Source organism: Amblyraja radiata, chromosome 45 (genome assembly GCF_010909765.2).
Source record: "Amblyraja radiata isolate CabotCenter1 chromosome 45, sAmbRad1.1.pri, whole genome shotgun sequence".
Classification (NCBI taxonomy): Eukaryota; Metazoa; Chordata; class Chondrichthyes; order Rajiformes; family Rajidae; genus Amblyraja; species Amblyraja radiata.
In genome coordinates, this window is record NC_046000.1 from 5135041 (window position 1) to 5155689 (window position 20649).

General features: G+C 45.8%; 1 protein-coding gene across 1 annotated transcript; it reads right to left on the minus strand.

Annotated features, from left to right (window-relative positions):
• Positions 1 to 19330: 19330 nt before the first annotated feature.
• On the minus strand, positions 19331 to 19975 carry LOC116968434 (histone H1-like). Its single transcript, XM_033015202.1, has one exon. It carries the CDS (start codon positions 19973 to 19975, stop codon positions 19331 to 19333), a length of 645 nt encoding a protein of 214 aa, XP_032871093.1.
• Positions 19976 to 20649: the final 674 nt, after the last annotated feature.

The following is a 20649-nucleotide window of genomic DNA, read 5'->3' on the forward strand; positions in this document are numbered from 1 at the left end:
TCGGAGTCGGAGCGCGGATTAAATAGGCAGCGACGTCACTCTATGCTAATGAGGGATGGAGCAGAAGCGGATCATTGGACGGTCGGTGAGATGTTTGATGACACTTCTCCTGTAAACGCTCTGTTTGGATATCTAAGGGGAAACGTCACAATCGCTTGCTCGCTCCGCCAATCAGAAGCCGCTCCCACAGCAAGGGTTCCCAACCTGGGGTAAATGTCGCCGACCCAGGGAGTACATTTGTTGATTCAACATTTGTACATATTTGTTCTCATTGAGTGACTGTGTTTGGTTCTCGTGTACCAGTATATATCTGTTCATCATTAGTTGTTCATAAATAAGTGAAATAACATTGTTATGTACTATTAAGGATGCCCGAGGTAAACTGGATGGAAAAGGTTGGGAACCCCCTGGTCCACAGGATAACTGGAAGATTGTATTTTGTGATCAGTGCTGTGCTGCAGGGGTCGGTGCATAGTTCAATGTTGTTTGTAACCTACATTCATGTTTTGGATCACAATGCAGGTAACATTGTGAGTAAATCTGCAGATGACACCATTGTAATCAATCCGACGTGCAAAATCAAATTACATCAAATAGGACAAGTTCTCCTACAACTTTAGGCTGTGCACATCATACGTAGGAAGTTTGGATTGGTGGGGAATGACAAATATAATTTAACTCTGACAAATGTGAGATGTTGCACACTGATATGCAAATCCAGGGTAGGACTTGCACAATAAATGGTAGAACCCTGGAGAGTGTTGTAGAACAGAGATCTCGGATTACAGGTGCATGGTTTCTAGAACATCGTAAGATGGGTGGTGTGGTGAAGGCTTTGCCATACTTGCCTTCAATGGGTATTGAATACAAAGATTTGGATAGCATGATGCAGCTTTGTATTGGTGAGACTACACCTGGAATAGTGTATGTAGTTCTAGGTGCTCAGCTGTAGCAGGATGCCATTATGCTGGAAAGGGTGCAGAAAATGTATACCAAGATATTTTGGGGACTTGTGTTTGAATTATAAGGAGAGGCTGGATAGGCAAGGATTTATTTGGGAGCATAGGAGGCCGAGGGGTGACCTAAATAAAGTGTGAAAAATCATGAGGGGCATGGATATTGAACACTCAGTTTATTTTCCCCAGGATAAAGGATTCTGAAACTAGAAGTATTGGCCCAAGGTGAGAGGAGAGAGCTTTAAAAGGGACCCCAGGGCAACATTTTAACTGAGAGGGGTTCTTATCTGGAATGAGCTGCTGTGGAAACAGGTACAATTACAATGCTTAAAATATATTTTGACCAATATTGGGATAGGAAGGGATTAGAAGCTAAGGGTCAAATGTGGGCAAGTGGAACTGACCCAGAATGAGCACTTCAACTCCCCCTCCCATTCCCAATCCGACCTCTCTGTCCTGGGTCTCCTCCATTGCCAGAGTGAGCAACACCGGAAATTGGAGGAACAGCACCACATATTCCGCTTGGGGAGCCTGCATCCGGCGGGCATGAACATTGAATTCTCCCAATTTTGTTAGCCCTTGCTGTCTCCTCCCCTTCCTTAGCCCTCGAGCTGTCTGCTCCCATCCCCCAACTCTCGGGCTCCTCCTCCTCCTTTGTTTCCCTCCTTCTCCCTGCCACCCCCTATCAGTCTGAAGAAGGGTTTCGGCCCAAAACGTTACCTATTTCCTTCGCTCCATAGATGCTGCTGCATCCGCTGAGTTTCTCCAGCATTTTTGTGTACCATCGGAATGCAGACATGATTGCCATGGCCAAGGTGGACCAGGCGCCCTGTTTCTGTGCTATAAAGCTCTATGACTCATTAAATCTAGAAATGTTACACCGTTCCAATGGCCGGTGTCAACATCCCAGGCCCAGCGCAGTATGCAGGTGGGGAAATGAGAGCGGACAGGGGTTGTTGGCATTGGATTGCACGGGGATTGATAGGGAGATCCTCCAGGGTCCAGTGCTGCAGATTCCACTCTCTGGTACAGTGTGAAACTGTGGGGTTCATTCTGTACCTGCCAGTTCCTGGTACAATGTCTGGTCTTTGACTTCCAGCACTGTTACAACAAGGCCCGACACAAGCTCAAGGAACAACACATCATCTATCACCTGTGCACAATGCAGCATGTAGGACTCTATGCTGAATCATCTTGTTGATATCAGTCTGACCAAGTTTGCCTGCCATCTATCTTCCTTACTCTTGCAGTTGTATTGTCTGGCCCACTCAGAATGTACCAGTCGACCAGACTACACCAGATTAGGTGTGTTGGAAGGAACTGCAGATGCAGGTTTACATCAAAGATAGACACAACATTTTGGAGCTACTAAGGTCAGACATGCTGTCTGGAGAGAAAGGATGTGTGATGGTGGCCGACTAGGAAAAGGGGAGATGCAGCGAGAACTGGGTGTCATGGTACACCAGTCATTGAAAGTGGGCATGCAGGTGCAGCATGCAGTGAAGAAAGCAAATGGTATGTTAGCTTTCATAGCAAAAGGATTTGAGTATAGGAGCAGGGAGGTTCTACTGCAGTTGTACAGGGTCTTGGTGAGACCACACCTGGAGTATTGCGTACAGTTTTGGTCTCCAAATCTGAGGAAGGACATTATTGCCATAGAGGGAGTGCAGAGAAGGTTCACCAGACTGATTCCTGGGATGTCAGGACTGTCTTATGAAGAAAGACTGGATAGACTTGGTTTATACTCTCTAGAATTTAGGAGATTGAGAGGGGATCTTATAGAAACTTACAAAATTCTTAAAGGGTTGGACAGGCTAGATGCAGGAAGATTGCTCCCGATGTTGGGGAAGTCCAGGACAAGGGGTCACAGCTTAAGGATAAGGGGGAAATCCTTTAAAACCGAGATGAGAAGAACGTTTTTCACACAGAGAGTGGTGAATCTCTGGAACTCCCTGCCACAGAGGGTAGTCGAGGCCAGTTCATTGGCTATATTTAAGAGTGAGTTAGATGTGGTCCTTGTGGCTAAGGGGATCAGAGGGTATGGAGAGAAGGCAGGTACGGGATACTGAGTTGGATGATCAGCCATGATCATATTGAATGGCGGTGCAGGCTCGAAGGGCCGAATGGCCTACTCCTGCACCTAATTTCTATGTTTCTATGTTTCTATGATAGAGAGTCAGAACTAAACCAAGGTAATAATAATAATAATAATAAATTTTATATTTAATGGGCGCCTTTCATACAAAATCTCAAGGACACCTTACATAGTAATCGGAATAAAAACATATAATCGGAGTAAAACAAGTAATTAAAGACATCACAATGACACAAATTAAAAACAGAATTCAATCCAAAAACAGAAAATCAAAAACACAGTGTGAAGAGAGAGCAGCGGCAACCAATTCGTGCCAGCGTCCACTCTCCCTTCACGGCAGCCATCTTGGACACAGACCTACAATACTACAGTTAGACAAAAAAAATCATCCCCCCACAGTGGATAGCACTGTGGAGGAAGGCACAATGTCCAGTCCCCACCCCATGTTCACCCCAAAGTCAGGCCTATTGGGGCCACCGCAATTGCCTCTACGGAGGCCCGATGTCCCTGGCCGTTCTCACCGGGTGGTCTTGCCCCGGCGTCGGGAGAGTCCTTTCGGCGGCTGGGCCACTTGGAACGGCCGCTTCCTGGTTGGAGCCCGCGGCTGCCGAAGCCGACAAGGCCGCGCCGGTTTGGCGCTCCTAGGCTCCAGATGAAAAAGTCGGCGCCCCGCTCTCCTCACTGCCGCCATTGCCGCCTCTACGCACGCCGTCTCTCCGCACGCCGCCTCTCCGCTCCGCAAACCCGCAGCCCGGAGATGTTGCTCACGGCGGTCCAGCTCGCCAGAGCTCCAGCGCGGCGACCCAGGCAAGGCATCGCCCGCTCCGCTCCGCTCCAGCGCTCCAGCATTGGAATGCAGTGCCGCCACGCAAGCCGAGGTGCTGGGTGGTTCCCGCCAAGAAACGGCGCTCCAAGCCCGCTGGTAGGCCACGACGACGGGTCGACGGGCAGCCCGGAAAAAAGGCTGCCACACCGACCAGGTAGGGACCTATAAATAAAGTAACACCTACCCCCCCACATTAAAAGACCATATCCCCTACAAACAAAAAAAAAAAAAAAAAAAAAAAAAAAAAAAAAAAAAGGTAAGCACATTTAATTATTTATCTCACGGAGACCTGCTGACTCCGACCTCATACTCCCTCACTGTTTATGCTTCCCACACACCAGATCATTTCCCCCTCTAGCCGCTGCTCCCAATCCACTTTCACTGGTCATGTAGAAGAGTCAAGAGTGTTTTATTTTCATCCTAAGTGGGACCCGTTGGGTCCCATGATCACACGGGAGGGCTGGTTCCCCAACACAATATTCCACATCTCCATCAATTCCAATATTGGTGGCCAGTGGGGAGGGGGCTTTCTGTAGTGCTAGTATGGGTGTTGTGGGCTGAAGGGACAGGTTTCCAGAAGGCCAGTATGGAAATTGTGGGCCGAATGGATTTTTGGGCTGGCAGCTCAGTCACTCAGGCCTGGTGGGCTGGCAGGTCAGTCACTCAGGCGCGCGCGTGCATGCGTGCGTCTGTGCGTGCAACCTCGTGTGGGCCCAATGGATTCTTGGGCTGGCAGCTCAGTCACTCAGGCCTAGTGGGCTGGCAGCTCAGTCACTCAGGCCTGGTGGGATGGCAGCTCAGTCACTCAGGCCTGGTGGGATGGCAGCTCTGTCATTCAGGCCTGTGTGTGTGTGTGTGTCTGACCTCACCCCAGTATTTTTCTCCCTTCATTGCCTCCCTGTGAGATCCAGGATTGACTATCAAGGTCCTTCACGGCTGGTGGACTGGCAGTTGACTCACTCACAGCTGGTGGGCTGGCAGTTGACTCAATCACGGCTGGTGGGATGGCAGTTGACTCACGGCTGGTAGGCTGGCATTTCACTCACTCATGGCTGGTGGGCTCTCACACATACACACCCCAATCTCACACACACCCTCCTTCTCTCACACACACTCACACCCTCCATCACACACACACTCACACCCTCCTTCTCTCACACATACACACGATTCAAGATTTCAAGATTTCAAATTTATTTTGTCACATACACCTTTCGGTGTAGTGAAATTCTTTTTGCCATGCAGCACATAAAAAAAGAATACAACATAACAGTAGTAGATAGTTTCAGATAGATACATCAAAACATCCCCCCACAATGGTTCCCATTGTGGGAAAAGGCACAAAGTCCAGTCCCATCCCCATGTCCACCCATAGTCGGGCCTCCTTACTCGAGACGCGCAGCTCCGCCGCCGATGCCGAACCGGCACCGCTGCCGCCGCTGCTGAGCCGGTGCCGCCGCCGCCGCTGAGCCGGTGCAGCCGCCGCCGCTGAGCCGGTGCCGTCGCCGGTGTTGAGCCGGTGCCGCCGCCGCCGCTGAGCCGGTGCCGCCGGTGTTAAGCCGGTGCCGCTGAGCCGGTGCCGCCGGTGCTGAGCCGGTGCCGCCGCTGCTGCTGAGCCGGTGCCGTCGCCGATGCTGAGCCGGTGCCGCCGCCGATGCCGAAGCTCCAGTCCCCTCAGGAGACGCCGCTCCAGGCCCGCTGGTAGGCCGCTGGGACGGGTCGAAGCTGCAGCCCGGAGAAAAGCTGCATCTCCGACCAGGTATGGACCCTGAAAATTAGTTTCCCCCTCCCCTCCCCCCTCCCCCACACATAAAAAGCTAGAACTCCTCAAACCAAAACACTAAACTAACTAAAAATAAGAAAAAGAGACGAAAAAACAGACAGCTGCAGGCTAGGCAGCCATTGGACGGCGCCCCTGGTGGTCCTACACACACACTCACACAACATATATATGACAGTAAAATTCTTGAATCTACTCATGTTGTTGAGCGTGGCCTCTCCACTGAGCGGGACTTCCAGAATGAGCACAACCTCTCCACTGAGCAGGACGTCTGGAGTGAGCGGGACTTCCGGAATGAGCGTGACATTTGGAATAAGCACAGTGCACGCCAACAACCGAGTTGATGCACGGTGCAGGCCAACAACTGAGTTCAAGCACAGTGTAGGCTAACAACTGAGTTCAAGCACAGTGCAAGACCAAAAACTAATTTCATTTCCTTTTCGAGCACAGTGCAAGGCCAACAACTCATTGAATTTCCATTTCAAGCACAATGCAGGCCAACAGCCCATTTCATTTCCATTTCAAGTACAGTGCAGGCCAACAACTCATTTCAAGCACAATGCAGGCTAACAATTCATTTCAAGCACAGTGCAGACTCACAGTTCACTTCACTCATGGCGTAGACTCACAGTTCTGGACTCAACTTTCACTCACATTCTTCCAGAGTGACTGACTCATGTCCAGTCTCTGGGGCTTTATTTTCCTAGGTCCCCGGAAGGGGCGTGACATGCATCTTGGTGACTGACAGGCGAGAAGACCAATCAGCTGATCTCACATTTTTTTAAACATTTATAATTTTTTATTATTTCACCGATCAGAAAAAAACCTTGGGGAGGCTGGAGGAGAGGTGGATGGTGAGTAAGATGGCAAAAAAAATCATAGCAATATATGGTAGCGTTTTTTCTATAATTTATTTACAACGTAGACAGGAAGTGCTCAAGATGAGAATTTTAGTAATAGTATAGATATCCCAGATAGAACAATGAAATTCTTACTTTCTGCAGCACAACAGAATATGTAAACAACAGAGTATGTAAACATACATAAACAAGAGAAAAAAGTTCAGTGTGTATATATACACATACACACATACTCATAAAACAAATAATTATAGTGCAATAATAATAATACTCTCTTGTACTTCAGAGCTTATTTGTTAATGTTTATGTTTAATAGCCTGATGACTGAAGGGAAGAAGCTGTCCCTGAACCTGGGGGTTATAGTTTTCAGGCTCATGTACCATCTTCCGAATGGCAGTGGTGAAATGAGTGTGTGGCCAGGATGATGTGGGTATCGATGGTGTTTGCTGCCTTTTTGAGGCAGTGACTCCGATAAATCCCTTCGATGATGGGGAGGTCAGAGCCGGTGATGGACTGGGCAGTGGTCACAACATTTTGCAGTCTTTTCCGCTCCTGGACATTCAAGATGCTGAACCAGGATGCAACCAGTCAATATGCTCTCTACTGTACACTTGTAGAAGTTCAGGAGAATAGTAAGATTAAACGAGAACTTACCAGTTTAAAGTTTGATCTTTATTTTATAAGGAGTTATGTCGAGGGACTACGTGAAGAAGGCCGTCCAGGCGCACGCGTGTTAAACTTCAAAGCAGCGGTGTGAAATCACAGATGATATACTCCGAAGCATAATAGTAAGCTACGTGATACAAACTTAACTTACCTTTGATCTTATTAGGGTGGGAGCGGAGGGCACGTAGTCCCTCGACGTAACTCCTCATAAAATAAAGATCAAACTTCAAACTGGTAGGTTCTCGTTTAATCTTACTATTTTTTACTTCGGTGACTACGTGAGGATTTTAAAGCTTCTGTGATTTCAGGCCGTAGATTGGGTTCCGGCGTATAACTGCATTTTGTTTGACTCTATGAGTGAAAAAGTCAATAACATGCAAACCATCATACTTGATTAATTAATTAATGGTTTATTTTATGGTAAAACATTATGTGTCCCATTTTAATCTCTAGAGACATTTAATACTGAATTCAAAATAGTACCACCAAATACACCAGGGTCTTGAATTTCTTTGTGATAATACTTGTGCAACATCCTTTCATTTTCCCAACCTGCGGCCGCAAGGATATGGTCTATTGGAATGTCCAAATCCTTGGCCACCAATGTTGCCGCCGCTTTGGTGGAATGAGGTTTAAATTTGTCAGTATCAATTCCTGCATCCAATAGCACCTTCTTCAGCCATCTTCAAATTGTTTGTGTTGTCACTTTTTTGTGTGGCTTTTATGGCTGATGAATAATCCAGATTCTACATCGCTAAGATGTTGGGTAGTCTCAATGCAGCATTTAAAATATGAAACTACACAAAGTCTTTGATCTGCAGAATATGCTGAAAATCAATTTACACCCAGAGATTCCTGGTCTGCTCTGTTTTAGCAGGTCATAGACATAGAATGTAATTTTCTCTGTTTTCATTCCCATTCTGTCTATCCTTAACTTGTGTAATGTTTGTACTCTTTGAGCTGATACTAAAGCCATTAACATGACTACTTTTATCGTAATTTTGTCTAACGACAAATTTGAGATGGGATCCCAATCCCTAAGTAGCATTAAAGATGCCCTTCATGTATCTACCAGTTCAAAGGGTGTGATCCTAGAACTTGATGTTCCGATGGTCTCGATAAGTATGCCGACAAAGCATTCCTTACTGTGTTGATCACACTATAGCTTAAATTATCATCAAAATGTAATTTTGACAAATTTCTACAACATCTGAAGCGTCTGCAGTGTGGTAAGAAATATTTTGTGTTGAAGAACTGTTCCCATTTCTTAATGTAAGAAATGTACTGCTTCTACGTACTTTTTAGAATCTGCAAATCACTAAATCAATATGATCATGTAAAGGATGAAATTCACCAGTTACAGGGTGCACAAGTAGGTTTTCTTGTCTAAAGACATGCATAATGGGTTCAGTCACCATTTTAACCCTAATGGATACCATGTTTGTGTGGGCCAATCTGGAACCACCAACAATCCTGAAGCATAATCTTGTTTGATCTTTTGTAGACACCTATCGATGAGACAAAAGGGAGGAAATGCATACAATACATTCCACCCCTGGTGTTTCCCAAATTTGTTCACAATTTTGTGGAAAATGTCACGATTTAACATCCATTTTGTGTTGTCATTGAAATTTCTTGACCTGGTATCTGCAATTATGTTGAATTTACCTGGTAGGTAAATTGCAGAAAGCCAAATATCTTTCTCAATGAACCAGTGCCAAATCATGTTTGCCAATTTGTCACATGCTTCTGACTTGATTCCACCCATGTGATTGACACGTGCCACTGCCGTAGTGTTGTCAGTCTGAACCTGTACATGCAAATGTTGTACCTTTCGGCAATGGGCTTTCAACCCATGCAATACACATAGTAATTCAAGATAATTTATGCCATGTGTCTCGAGCAAAGGTTCTTCCGCTGCATTCCATCTATCTCCACAACTTGAGATGGCATCCGCAGCTCCCCATCCCAGTGCACTTGCATTTGTTTGTAAAATGGTAACTGGTGATTCAATCAGAATTTTCCTGTACGAGTAATCCACCATTTTATATCCTCAATTGCTGTGTTAGTTAGTTGCATTGGCCTATCGAAATGTCCAGCATGTCTTCCCAATCCTGATATCTTTGCTCACTGCAGCTGCTGATAATGCAGTGGTCCAAACTGAACAGCTGGAAATGAAGCAATTAACTTGCCAATTAGACTTGCTACTTGCCTGATTGATGGTTGTTTGCCTGCAATTAGCTCCTTACAACCCTTAATCACTTGCAACTTTTTGTCCTTGGGTAAGCTCACTGTCTTGTGTTCTGAATTAATAGTGAACCCCCAAGTGATCAATTATTTTGTTGTGTGTCAGTCTGAATTTTTCTCGGTGAATCACAAAGCCCAGTTATTGAAATGTAAGTTTAACTTTTAAAACTGAGGTTTGTTGCCATGTCTTCAGTGTCTCCCACATTAACATGTCATCCAAATAAGCCATTATCAAATGGCCTTGAGCTCTTAACAATGCTAAGATTGGTTTCAGCAGTTCTGTAAACAATCTAGGAGCTGAAGTTAACACATTAGGTAATGCTTTGAATTGCATAATTAGTTATCCAGACAAATTTGAAATCTCTACGATCTTTATCTTGGAGATGTATGCTTGCCATATAGCATTCTGTTGAAATTAATTGCAAAGCATTAGTAAAATCTCCATTTTGAAATGTTTATACTGTACAAAAAAGGTTTGAGATTTGTGAGTTTTTTTTATGTTGTTTTCTCTATTACCCCTTTTTTACTCAAAATATCAATTTCTATTTGAATTTTCTAATCTCTTCTTTACAGAACATTGAATACTTTTTGGAATATGTTGAGATGGGGAATTTCATTCTGTTAAAATTCAATTCCAAACCTCATTATACTGCACAGTATATATACATCAGATGTTATTAGTTTCCATTCTTTTAAAAAGAATTGTAACCTACCCCCAATTTGTAAGTAGGACACATCTGATATTCTTTCAGAACCAGAACCACCTACCTCAGGGTTTACCGGTATCACTTTTTGTACCTTGCCCCTTGTGGGAATACCATGTCCTCCACGTCCTGGGGTTTTATTCCGTTCCCCTTCGGTATGGATATTGCCTTCTAGCTGTGCTGCCAAACATCGGTGGCTTCATCATCCCAATGGTTATTGATTCTTCGTTGAGAACCTTCAGTTTTTTGGCAAGCACCACTCCAAAGAGTAAGTGTAGCAATTATATATTAGATGGTTTACATAGCCCTCCAAACTTATGATGTATGTTAGGTCTTATTACAGACTTACTCCAAAATGTGCATTACACATCATTCCCATCACATCCTGTTGTGACATTGTCACATTTCCTTCTTCCAGATCTCCGGCAAATGCCGTAATGCTTGACCCCATTAATTTTAATACCCGCTGTAATCTCATTTCTTGAGCTCTTACTGCAGTACCCATATAATTCCACACTTCTTTGTTAACAGCTGGAACTCCTAACCGAGTACAGTTCTGCGGGATTTTATATTTGTTCACAATTTCATCCATCGTTGGTATTCCAACTGATGGGAAAGCAGGTAATTTATACTCTCTGCTATCTCCTCTGATAGAGGTTGTCCCTTGTTTGTGGGACTAGAGAACTTTTGGGCCAGCCCTGGCACTTTTCTTTTTTGCATTGGCTCTGGTCCTCAACTGATTCGTTATCAGAGTATTCTGGATATTCCTCCTCATAATGGGTTTCACCTGGATTTTCAGATCAGGTATTACATGCGATGGCTCTATGATAGGCCTACGCTTTTTTGTCCCTCTTTGGGGTACATCAAGCTCTTCATTTGAGCTGTATATTGGCAGCCCACTTTTGGGTGCTGCTTCATATTCTGGGTCTCCTGTAGACCAGCGTCTGTATTATCTTTCAGACATTTCTGGTGCTGCCTCCCTGTCAGGCCAGCCCTTTTTCCTCTTTGAGGTACATCGAGCTCTTGCATTGAGCTGTATATTGGCAGCCCACATTTGGGTGCTGCTCCATATACTGGGTCTCCTGTAGACCAACGCATGTATTGTCTTTCAGACATTTCTGGTGCTGCCTCCCTGTCAGGTCAGCCCATATATTCATCTTTATCATCAGGCATTTCGGTCGCTGGCTCAAATCTGGGCCAGCGTTTCCCAGAACCTCTTCTGGGTGTTCCATGCGGTTGCTCTTTAAGCCCGCATCTTTTATACTCCTTCTGGAGTTTGTTTTACCCATGAGGAATTCCAGTTTATAAATTCTATATTCCAGACTCCTCTGAGTCTTCCAGGCCTATTATTTCTTTATGGCCTTGCTCCCTATGGGAGTTTCAACGGGACTTTTTCCCCCGTGTAAAATAGTTATTTCTTTGCAATCGACTTTTTAGTCGGGCGCCCGCTACTCTCAGACACTTTGTCTAATTGAGTGCTTACTGCGGTGCGCTTACTATTCTTCCTCCCACCTTTCTCCATACATAAGACTTGCCTGTGTTTCTGCACGCAGTCTCCGGAGAAAAGCAGCCTGATAGTAAAAGTAGAAAATACTTACATTCAGGTTTTCTTTCACTCACTGCTTGGAGGTTCCACACCTCCTACCGCGGTCGCAGCGCAATGCTTCTGACGAGATGACGCGCATGCGCCTGGACGGCCTTCTTCACGTAGTCACTCACGTGACTCCGAAGTAAAATCCTCTTTGACATACCAAATCTCCGTAATCTTCTCAGAAAGTAGAGGCGCTGATGTTTAAGAAAGAACTACAAATCGAAGGTAGAAAAAAAATAATGGGGAAACTCAGCGGTGAGGCAGCATCTATGGAGAGAAGGAACAGGCGACATTTTGGGTCGAGTCCCTTTTTCAAACTGATGTCGGGGGGGCAAAGAAAGGAAGACGCGGAGACATTAGGCTTTGTGGGAGAGCTGGGAAGGGGGAGGGAGAAAGCAAGGGCTATCTAAAATTAGAGAGGTAGAGTAGGACTATGGAGTAGAGGCGCTGATGTGCTTTCTTTATAATTGCATCAGTGTGCTGTGTCCAGGATAGATCTTCAGAAAAATGCACGCCCAGGAATTTGAAGTTTTTGACTCTCTCCACCATCGTCCCATTGATATAAACAGGATTGTGGGTCCTCATCCTTCCTCTTCCAAAGTCAACAGTCAGTTCCTTGGTTTTACTGGTATTGGGTAGCCAGGTTGTTGTGCTGGCACCATTTGGTCAATCGGCCGATCTCACCATCTGACTCATCACCATCTGTAATGCATCCAACAACGGTGGTGAACACTATTGAACTCCAACTTCTCCCAGTTAAAGACCCTGTTTCACAAACAAAACAAATTATTTTCACAACTACCTTGAAACAGATCGAACCATGGCCTCTGTATGGAAAATGTTTTTGCCATAGATACACCTATCAACTTCACATCCTCGTTCCCCAAGATAAAGTCCGGTACTGCCCCTCCCCAGTAGCATTCTCTACTGCTTCAAAACATGCTCTCGGATGGCAAAACATGCTCTCGAATTTACAAATTCTTCCATCAAAACCCTTTTTACCGAGGCAATCCCCGTCAATATTGAGGAAGTTAAATGCCATCACTTTTACACCCTTCCTCATTCTCGTATCCTCATATCAGTCATACAACACAGAAACAGGCTCTGCAGCCCAACTTGTCTCTGCCAACCAGGCTAAGTCTGTCCTGTGTATCTGTGTTTGACCTACACCACTCTGAAGTTTTCCTATCCTAACAGTCCAAATGGCATTTTAAACATGGTTACTTTACCTGTATCCATCACATTATCTGACGTCTCATCTCATTAACACACCACCATGTATGAAAAGGTTGCTCATCAGATTTCCATTAAATATTTCACCTCTCACCTTACACCAAGGTATTCTGGTTCTTGATTCCCCAAACATTGATAAAATACAGTTTCATTAACTCTGTAATGGTTTGATCTTTTCGATAAGATCACCACTCGGTCTCATATGCTCTGAGGAATAAAGTCCCAACCTGCAAATTCTCTTCATGTAATTCAGACAAATGCTGGCAATATTCTTGTAATTATTTTCTGCATCTTTTCAGCTTATTTGCACGTTTCTTTGTAGCACAATGCCCTAAACCGAACAGCACACTCCACACGCAGCCTCACTAATGTCGTATGCAACTGCAATGTAACACCCAACTTCTATACTTACTGCTCTGACTGACGAAGGTCAGCATGCCAAAAGCCCTCTTCACCAACCTGTCTACCCATGATGCCACTTACAGGGAACTAAGTAATTGTACTCTTGGATCCCTCTTTTCTACAACCAGCCACGGGGCACTACCATTCACTGTGAACTTCTGTTTTGTCTTTCCAAACTGCACACCTTGCATTTATCTCAAATGTAACTGATTGAAATACCAATATAATTCTTGTAAATCTTCTTCTTTGTTGACAATACCATATATTTTGCTGTCACCTCCAAACTTACAAATCATGTCACATACTCTACATGGTCCACTATGCCCATGTAGAATTAATCTCCTAAATCTACACATGATCCATATCCTTGCATTCACTGCACATCCATGTGCATTTCAAGAAGCCTTTTAAATGCTGGTGTCATATCTGCCTCCACCACTATCCTCGGGTGGACGTTCCAGGCTCCCAATGTTTTCTGAATAAAAACTTTCCCTGCACATCTTTAAATGTTGGTCCTGTCACCTTAAGAGTATGCCATCTGCACATGTCCAGGGATCACTTGATAGCAGCTGGCTGTACCTGAACACTCCTTCCTTTTTTCTGACCAGACCCTCCATACCCTGTGACCCAGAGCTCCCTCCTCCTGCTGGCCCTGCCCTTCACTCCAACAGGAATATTCAGAACTTGACCGCTCACTATCTCACTTGCTGGACGTTCCTTTATACTCAAACAACATACTCCTATCATTTTTTGTAAGATTCTGTCATATACTGTTAACATTTGTCGAGCTGCAGTTTATAACTTTAGCTTGTGGAGCAGTTCTGTGTTTTTCCATAACTGTATTAACACAAATAGAACTAAAGTGCCTCCCCACCTACATTTCAGGCACTTGCCCTATTTCACAAGAATAGTTTAAGCTTTGCCCACCCCATCTAAGCCCCAAATCCTAGTCTATATCCAGAAAGGTAAAATCCACATCACAGCCTTTGTTATTCTTGCAACTTTCTCCAATCATTCTTCATTTTGCTCCTCTAATTCCCAACAAGATCACCCCCATATTTCAATGTTCCATTCATAAATCCTCAATACTTTCATCTTAGATAACTGTGTGATGTTCCCTCTCATCAAAAACTCAACTACTTCTCCTCTCTTTCTCCTGCTCCATCTCGCCTGTCGCGCTGGTACCCTGGAACATTAAGCCACCAACCTGACCCTCCATTAACTATATTTCTGCAGGAGCTATAATATCCCAATCCCATGTACTTATTCACGTCCAGTGTTCGACGATCATATTTGTCCGGCTTCTTTTACTGAAATAAATGTCATTTAATCTTCCCTGGTATCGTGAGCAAATCTGCCCGCCAGAATATTGGTCACCCTCCAGTTCAGGTGTAACCCGTCCCTCTTGTGCAGGTCATTGCTGCCGCAGAAAAGATCCCTATAATCCAATAATCTGACTCCCTGCTCCAACTTTTCAGTTATGCATTCATCAGTCCCATCTTCCTCTTCCTATCCTCACAGAATTTCCTTCTTTTCCCCTGACTATCAAGTATCCTATCACTGTCGCCTGACTGGTCTCATTCATCCCCACTGTGCACATTGATTTCACATCCTTCCTCATTCAGCCTACATGTCTGGTCTCCTCATGCATGCTGACTATTGAGAGGCAGACAGTATAATCCCATCATAGTGATTGTCCATTTCTTATTACCAAGTTTTAATCATAAAGTTCCATGAGTCGATCCCTCCAGGATATCCCAGCTCACCCATCTTACCCGTGAGACTCCTTTCATTCAAGTAAATGCAGTTAACCCCACCGGCCCTTCGCGAGATTCCCCTCCTGTCTCTGTCTACTCATCCCACTGGATTTTACTGTCCCATTTTCTACATAGCCCACCTGATCAGAGTCACTGTGGATCCCAGCCCCCTGCATCACTAGATTAACTACTGAGTAGCCCTGGTGCAACTATCAGCGAACTTCACTCTGTTCCACCCACTGCCCTCCCCAGCCCTCTCTGCTGCTGAGACACATTTCTTTCTTCCTCTGTTCCAATCAAGCATGTCAGAATTAAAATGTCAGCCATTTCTCTTTCCACAGATGCTGTCTGACCTGCTGAGTTTTCCACCATGTCCTACATTTCTTCACATTGACATCAGAGTTGTCGCTTCTCATCAACAGCACGGCCCAGTGCTGGGACCCCAGCTATTTACGATATATATTAATGATTTGGACGAGGGAATTGAATGCAACATATAATCTTATAGAATTTTGTCGAGGATGTAACTAGTAGCGTGGATAGGGGAGAACCAGTGGATGTGGTGTATCTGGACTTCCAGAAGGCTTTTGACAAGGTCCCACATAAGAGATTAGCATACAAACTTAAAGCACACGGCATTGGGGGTTCAGTATTGATGTGGATAGAGAACTGGCTGACAAACAGGAAGCAAAGAGTAGGAGTAAACGGGTCCTTTTCACAATGGCAGGCAGTGACTAGTGGGGTACCGCAAGGCTCAGTGCTGGGACCCCAGCTATTTACAATATATATTATTGATCTGGATGAGGGAATTGAAGGCAATATCTCCAAGTTTGCGGATCACACTAAGCTGGGGGGCAGTGTTAGCTGTGAGGAGGATGCTAGGATACTGCAAGGTGACTTGGATAGGCTGGGTGAGTGGGCAAATGTTTGGCAGATGCAGTATAATGTGGATAAATGTGAGGTTATCCATTTTGGTGGGAAAAATAGGAAAGCAGACTATTATCTAAATGGTGGCCGACTAGGAAAAGGGGAGATGCAGCGAGACCTGGGTGTCATGGTAAATCTGAGGAAGGACATTATTGCCATAGAGGGAGTGCAGAGAAGGTTCACCAGACTGATTCCTGGGATGTCAGGACTGTCTTATGAAGAAAGACTGGATAGACTTGGTTTATACTCTCTAGAATTTAGGAGATTGAGAGGGGATCTTATAGAAACTTACAAAATTCTTAAGGGGTTGGACAGGCTAGATGCAGGAAGATTGCTCCCGATGTTGGGGAAGTCCAGGACAAGGGGTCACAGCTTAAGGATAAGGGGGAAATCCTTTAAAACCGAGATGAGAAGAACTTTTTTCACACAGAGAGTAGTGAATCTCTGGAACTCTCTGCCACAGAGGGTAGTCGAGGCCAGTTCATTGGCTATATTTAAGAGGGAGTTAGATGTGGCCCTTGTGGCTAAGGGGATCAGAGGGTATGGAGAGAAGGCAGGTACGGGATACTGAGTTGGATGATCAGCCATGATCATATTGAATGGCGGTGCAGGCTCGAAGGGCCGAATGGCCTACTCCTGCACCTAATTTCTATGTTTCTAATATCTCCAAGTTTGCGGACGACACGAAGCTGGGGGGCAGTGTTAGCTGTGTGGAGGATGCTAGGAGGCTGCAAGGTGACTTGGATAGGCTGGGTGAGTGGGAAAATGCAAGGCAGATGCAGTATAATGTCGATAAATGTGAGGTTATCCACTTTGGTGGCAAAAACAGGAAAGTAGACTATTATCTGAATGGTGGCCGATTGGGAAAGGGGGAGATGCAACGAGACCTGGGTGTCATGGTACACCAGTCATTAAAAGTAGGCATGCAGGTGTAGCAGGCAGTGAAGAGGGCAAATGGTATGTCAGCATTCATAGCAAAATGATTTGAGTATAGGAGCAGGGTGGTTCTACTGCAGTTGTACAGGGTCTTGGTGAGACCACACCTGGAGTATTGCGTACAGTTTTGGTCTCCTAATCTGAGGAAAGACATTCTTGCCATAGAGGGAGTACAGAGAAGGTTCACCAGACTGATTCTTGGGATGGCAGGACTTTCATATGAAGACAGACTGGATAGACTCGGCTTGTACACGCTAGAATTCAGAAGATTGAGGGGGGATCTTATAGAAACTTACAGAATTCTTAAGGGGTTGGACAGGCTAGATGCAGGAAGATTATTCCAGATGTTGGGGAAGTCCAGAACTAGGGGTCACAGTTTAAGGATAAGATGGAAGTCTTTTAGGACCGAGATGAGAAAATCATTTTTTACACAGAGAGTGGTGAATCTGTGGAATTCTGTGCCACAGAAGGTAGTTGAGACCAGTTCATTGGCTATATTTAAGAGGGAGTTAGATGTGGCCCTTGTGGCTAAAGGGATCAGGGGGTATGGAGAGAAGGCAGGGATGGGATACTGAGTTGGATGATCAGCCATGATCATATCGAATGGCGGTGCAGGCTCGAAGGGCCGAATGGCCTACTCCTGCACCTATTTTCTATGTTTCATCCTTTCGAATCAGCTTGTGCCAGTCATCATAAGTTGTGTCCACGGGGAGCCAATTAGTGCTATTGTTGCTGTTTTATTTGCTGAAGGTATTGCGGTTTATTAACTTCTGTCCTCATTTATTTAACTGTTCTGAATCACATAAGTACTGACATCGGAACAGGAGTATAATAAGGCTCTAAACAGAATATCAAACAATAAACACATATCTATACATCTGTAATTCTGGAACCCGGACAGTAGTGGATCGTTGTTTGCTGTAGATGTTGGCTTTATTCATGAGGACGTAACGGGGAGTGAGAGTTAGCCCGGGTGGTTTATAACAAGACGCGCGAGTGGAGGCTCGTCCACACAAGACACACGAAGCGATCCGCTGAACGGAAATACCCAGCCGGTGCTCAGCCCTTTGATAGTCACTGTAGGTGGCTCTGAAAAGAGCCTTTGGGTCGTTAGATTGAGGTTTCGCTGATCTTCTTGCTCTTGGTGCCAGAGGCTGCGCTGGTTTTCTTGGGCAACAACACCAAAGATCTTTGGTGTGAAATACAGGGACTGAATAACGGAGCCGGCTCTGGGACCCGCTTTTGTAGCATTGGTGAAGGGCCGGCCCACAGACTCTGAATGGATGGAGCAGAGATGTCACTCACGGTGTCCCATCCCTGCGTGTGGCTGCAGGTCTGTCAGCACCAGGCGGCTGTTTCAGAAGGTCTGAGGCGAGAGTGGGGACAGAGGGGAGGGAGGAGGGGAGGAGGGTGGAAGCGATACAGAGATGTGTGACCTGCGGGTGGGGTGGGGAAGCTCAGCCAACCAGAGAGCACACACTCTATGAGTGTTATTGGTTGAGGATATATTTTCAAATTGCCCGTCAATTTCGTAGCAGCCAGTAAACGAGGCCAGTCTTTTGTCTTATAATTCTGAATTCATTCAGATTCTGTCAACATGACATCAAATTCACTTCAACTTCTCCCTTAAATAATTGACCGAATATGCGGCGCGGATTTACAGACCGGATCCCGGTGCAGAGGGAATTTGTCTCCGCCCGTGACTGGAAATAAACAACTGTTACCCGGGAACGGTTTGGAGTCGCTCCTCCTATTGCTGCATTAATCACGAGGTACATAGGTAAAAGGGAAACTGACATCGCTTTGTGTATGATGTTTTACTGTCGTCTGTCGATATTCTTTGCATCGCTAATGAACGCGGGGATCAAGCTAAACACTTTTGTGTTCAGTGGTTGAACTAAAGGTTTTATTAAAGTACATCGCAATCTGCATCCACTTTCATCCCGGGTCACTGCTCTCTCTGTGGTTGGCTCTAAGAGCCTTACAAGAGCGTCTGAAGAAGGGTCTCGACCCGAAACGTCACCCATTCCATCGCTCCAGAGATGCCGCCTGACCTGCTGAGTTTAGCTTTTTGTGACTATCTTCAGTGCGTATCTTCACATCCACGGCAGTTACGCTTGACGTGCTCAGTGTCGGTGACCGCATCCCTAATCATATACAGGGAGAGGGGGATGGGAAGAGAGGGACAGCGAGTTAGGAGGATGAATCCCGGTTTAATTGCAATGATTTCCGCCTCGCACTGAGCCTGGTCCCGGGATCGCTTGAGTTTAGATCAGCTCTTTCCTGATATATGTGGGTGGCTCTTAAAAGAGCCGTTGGGTTCTGGTCTTTACAGACAGTGCTTTTTATTTCACTTTTTGGACGCTGCCTTCTTGGATTTCGCCTTCACCTGGCGTTTTACCGGCTTCTTTGCTGCCTTTTGGGGGGTTTTCGTCGCCGCCTTCTTGGGCGATGCTTTCTTCGCCGCCGTTAGTTTAGCCGCTGGTTTCTTGGCTACAACTTTCTTAGTGGAAACTTTCTTGACCGCTGGTTTCTTGGCCCCAACTTTCTTGACCGCAGGTTTCTTGAGGGTAGATTTTTTTGCCAGTGATTTCTTGGTCGGGGATTTCTTGGGCGTAGTTTTCTTGCTCTTGGATATCTTGGCTGCTGAAATCTTCGCTTTCTTTACTGATTTCACGCCCGCTTCTCCCTTGCCGGTCTTGAAGGAGCCTTTGTTCTGGACCAGTAAACCGTTTACTAATCTCCTCTTGATGCACATCTTGATCAGGTGGCGGCACTTGTCCACATCGACGCTGTTGGCGGCCAGACCCTTCTTTATCGCAAATAAAGACAACCCTCTGCGATCGCGGCAATCCGCCACAAGCTTGTCGATCTGTTCGCCCAGCTTGAGACCGGCTGCCTTGCTCCGGGCGGGCGGCTTCTTCTTCTTGGGAGCCTTAGTTTGAGCGGTGGGGACGGCTTGAGGAACCGCTTCAGCGGCTGCGGTCTCCGTCATATCGGCCACTATGCACAAGCTCTCTCTGACACTCAGAACTGAGTGAGAAATGAAGCGAGTGGCGGCGGCACTGAGCAACTTAAAGGCAGCGAGCGGACGGGGCGGAGACATCCTGCTGTCAACTCCCGGCCCCTCCGCCTCGCTGTGTTTCTCTGTCTTCAAAAATCATGTAATTCCAATTAAAATCGGACAACTCGGAGACCAAAACTGGCCTCGGTACATCTCTGAGACCGGAATGTTTATTGTAGAGTAAGTCTGATACGAATGAAAGGCAGCGCTTTCCATTTAGCCCCGTTTCACTGATGCACTGAGCGCGTTATCTGTCCACATCACTGACATGCTCGCTGCTTTTCGACAGAAATATCCAAACCAACGTAAACTTTGCAGTTAATTCCCACTTCACGACTGAGCTGGGAAGTGGGGCGATTCCCTGCCACTGATATATTTACATTTTTCACCAGAGGGGCTGGGAAATCCGTCCAAGTGTTCGGACCCACAAACACAGTGACATCAGTCTGAGCCGCCCGCCCCTTCAATACACTCTCTGACACAATATTCACATCTACACATTCACAGCTCAGACAGTTGGCCCGTTGCACAGTTCCCAGGGTGGGATTACCTCTCCGCTCGACCCATGCTGTGGATTCTCGGGTGTTACGTGTAGTTTTCCAGTT

Excerpts from the sequence above, each read along its gene's own strand:
- LOC116968434 (XM_033015202.1), bottom strand. The coding sequence starts at position 19,975 with ATGACGGAGACCGCAGCCGCTGAAGCGGTTCCTCAAGCCGTCCCCACC.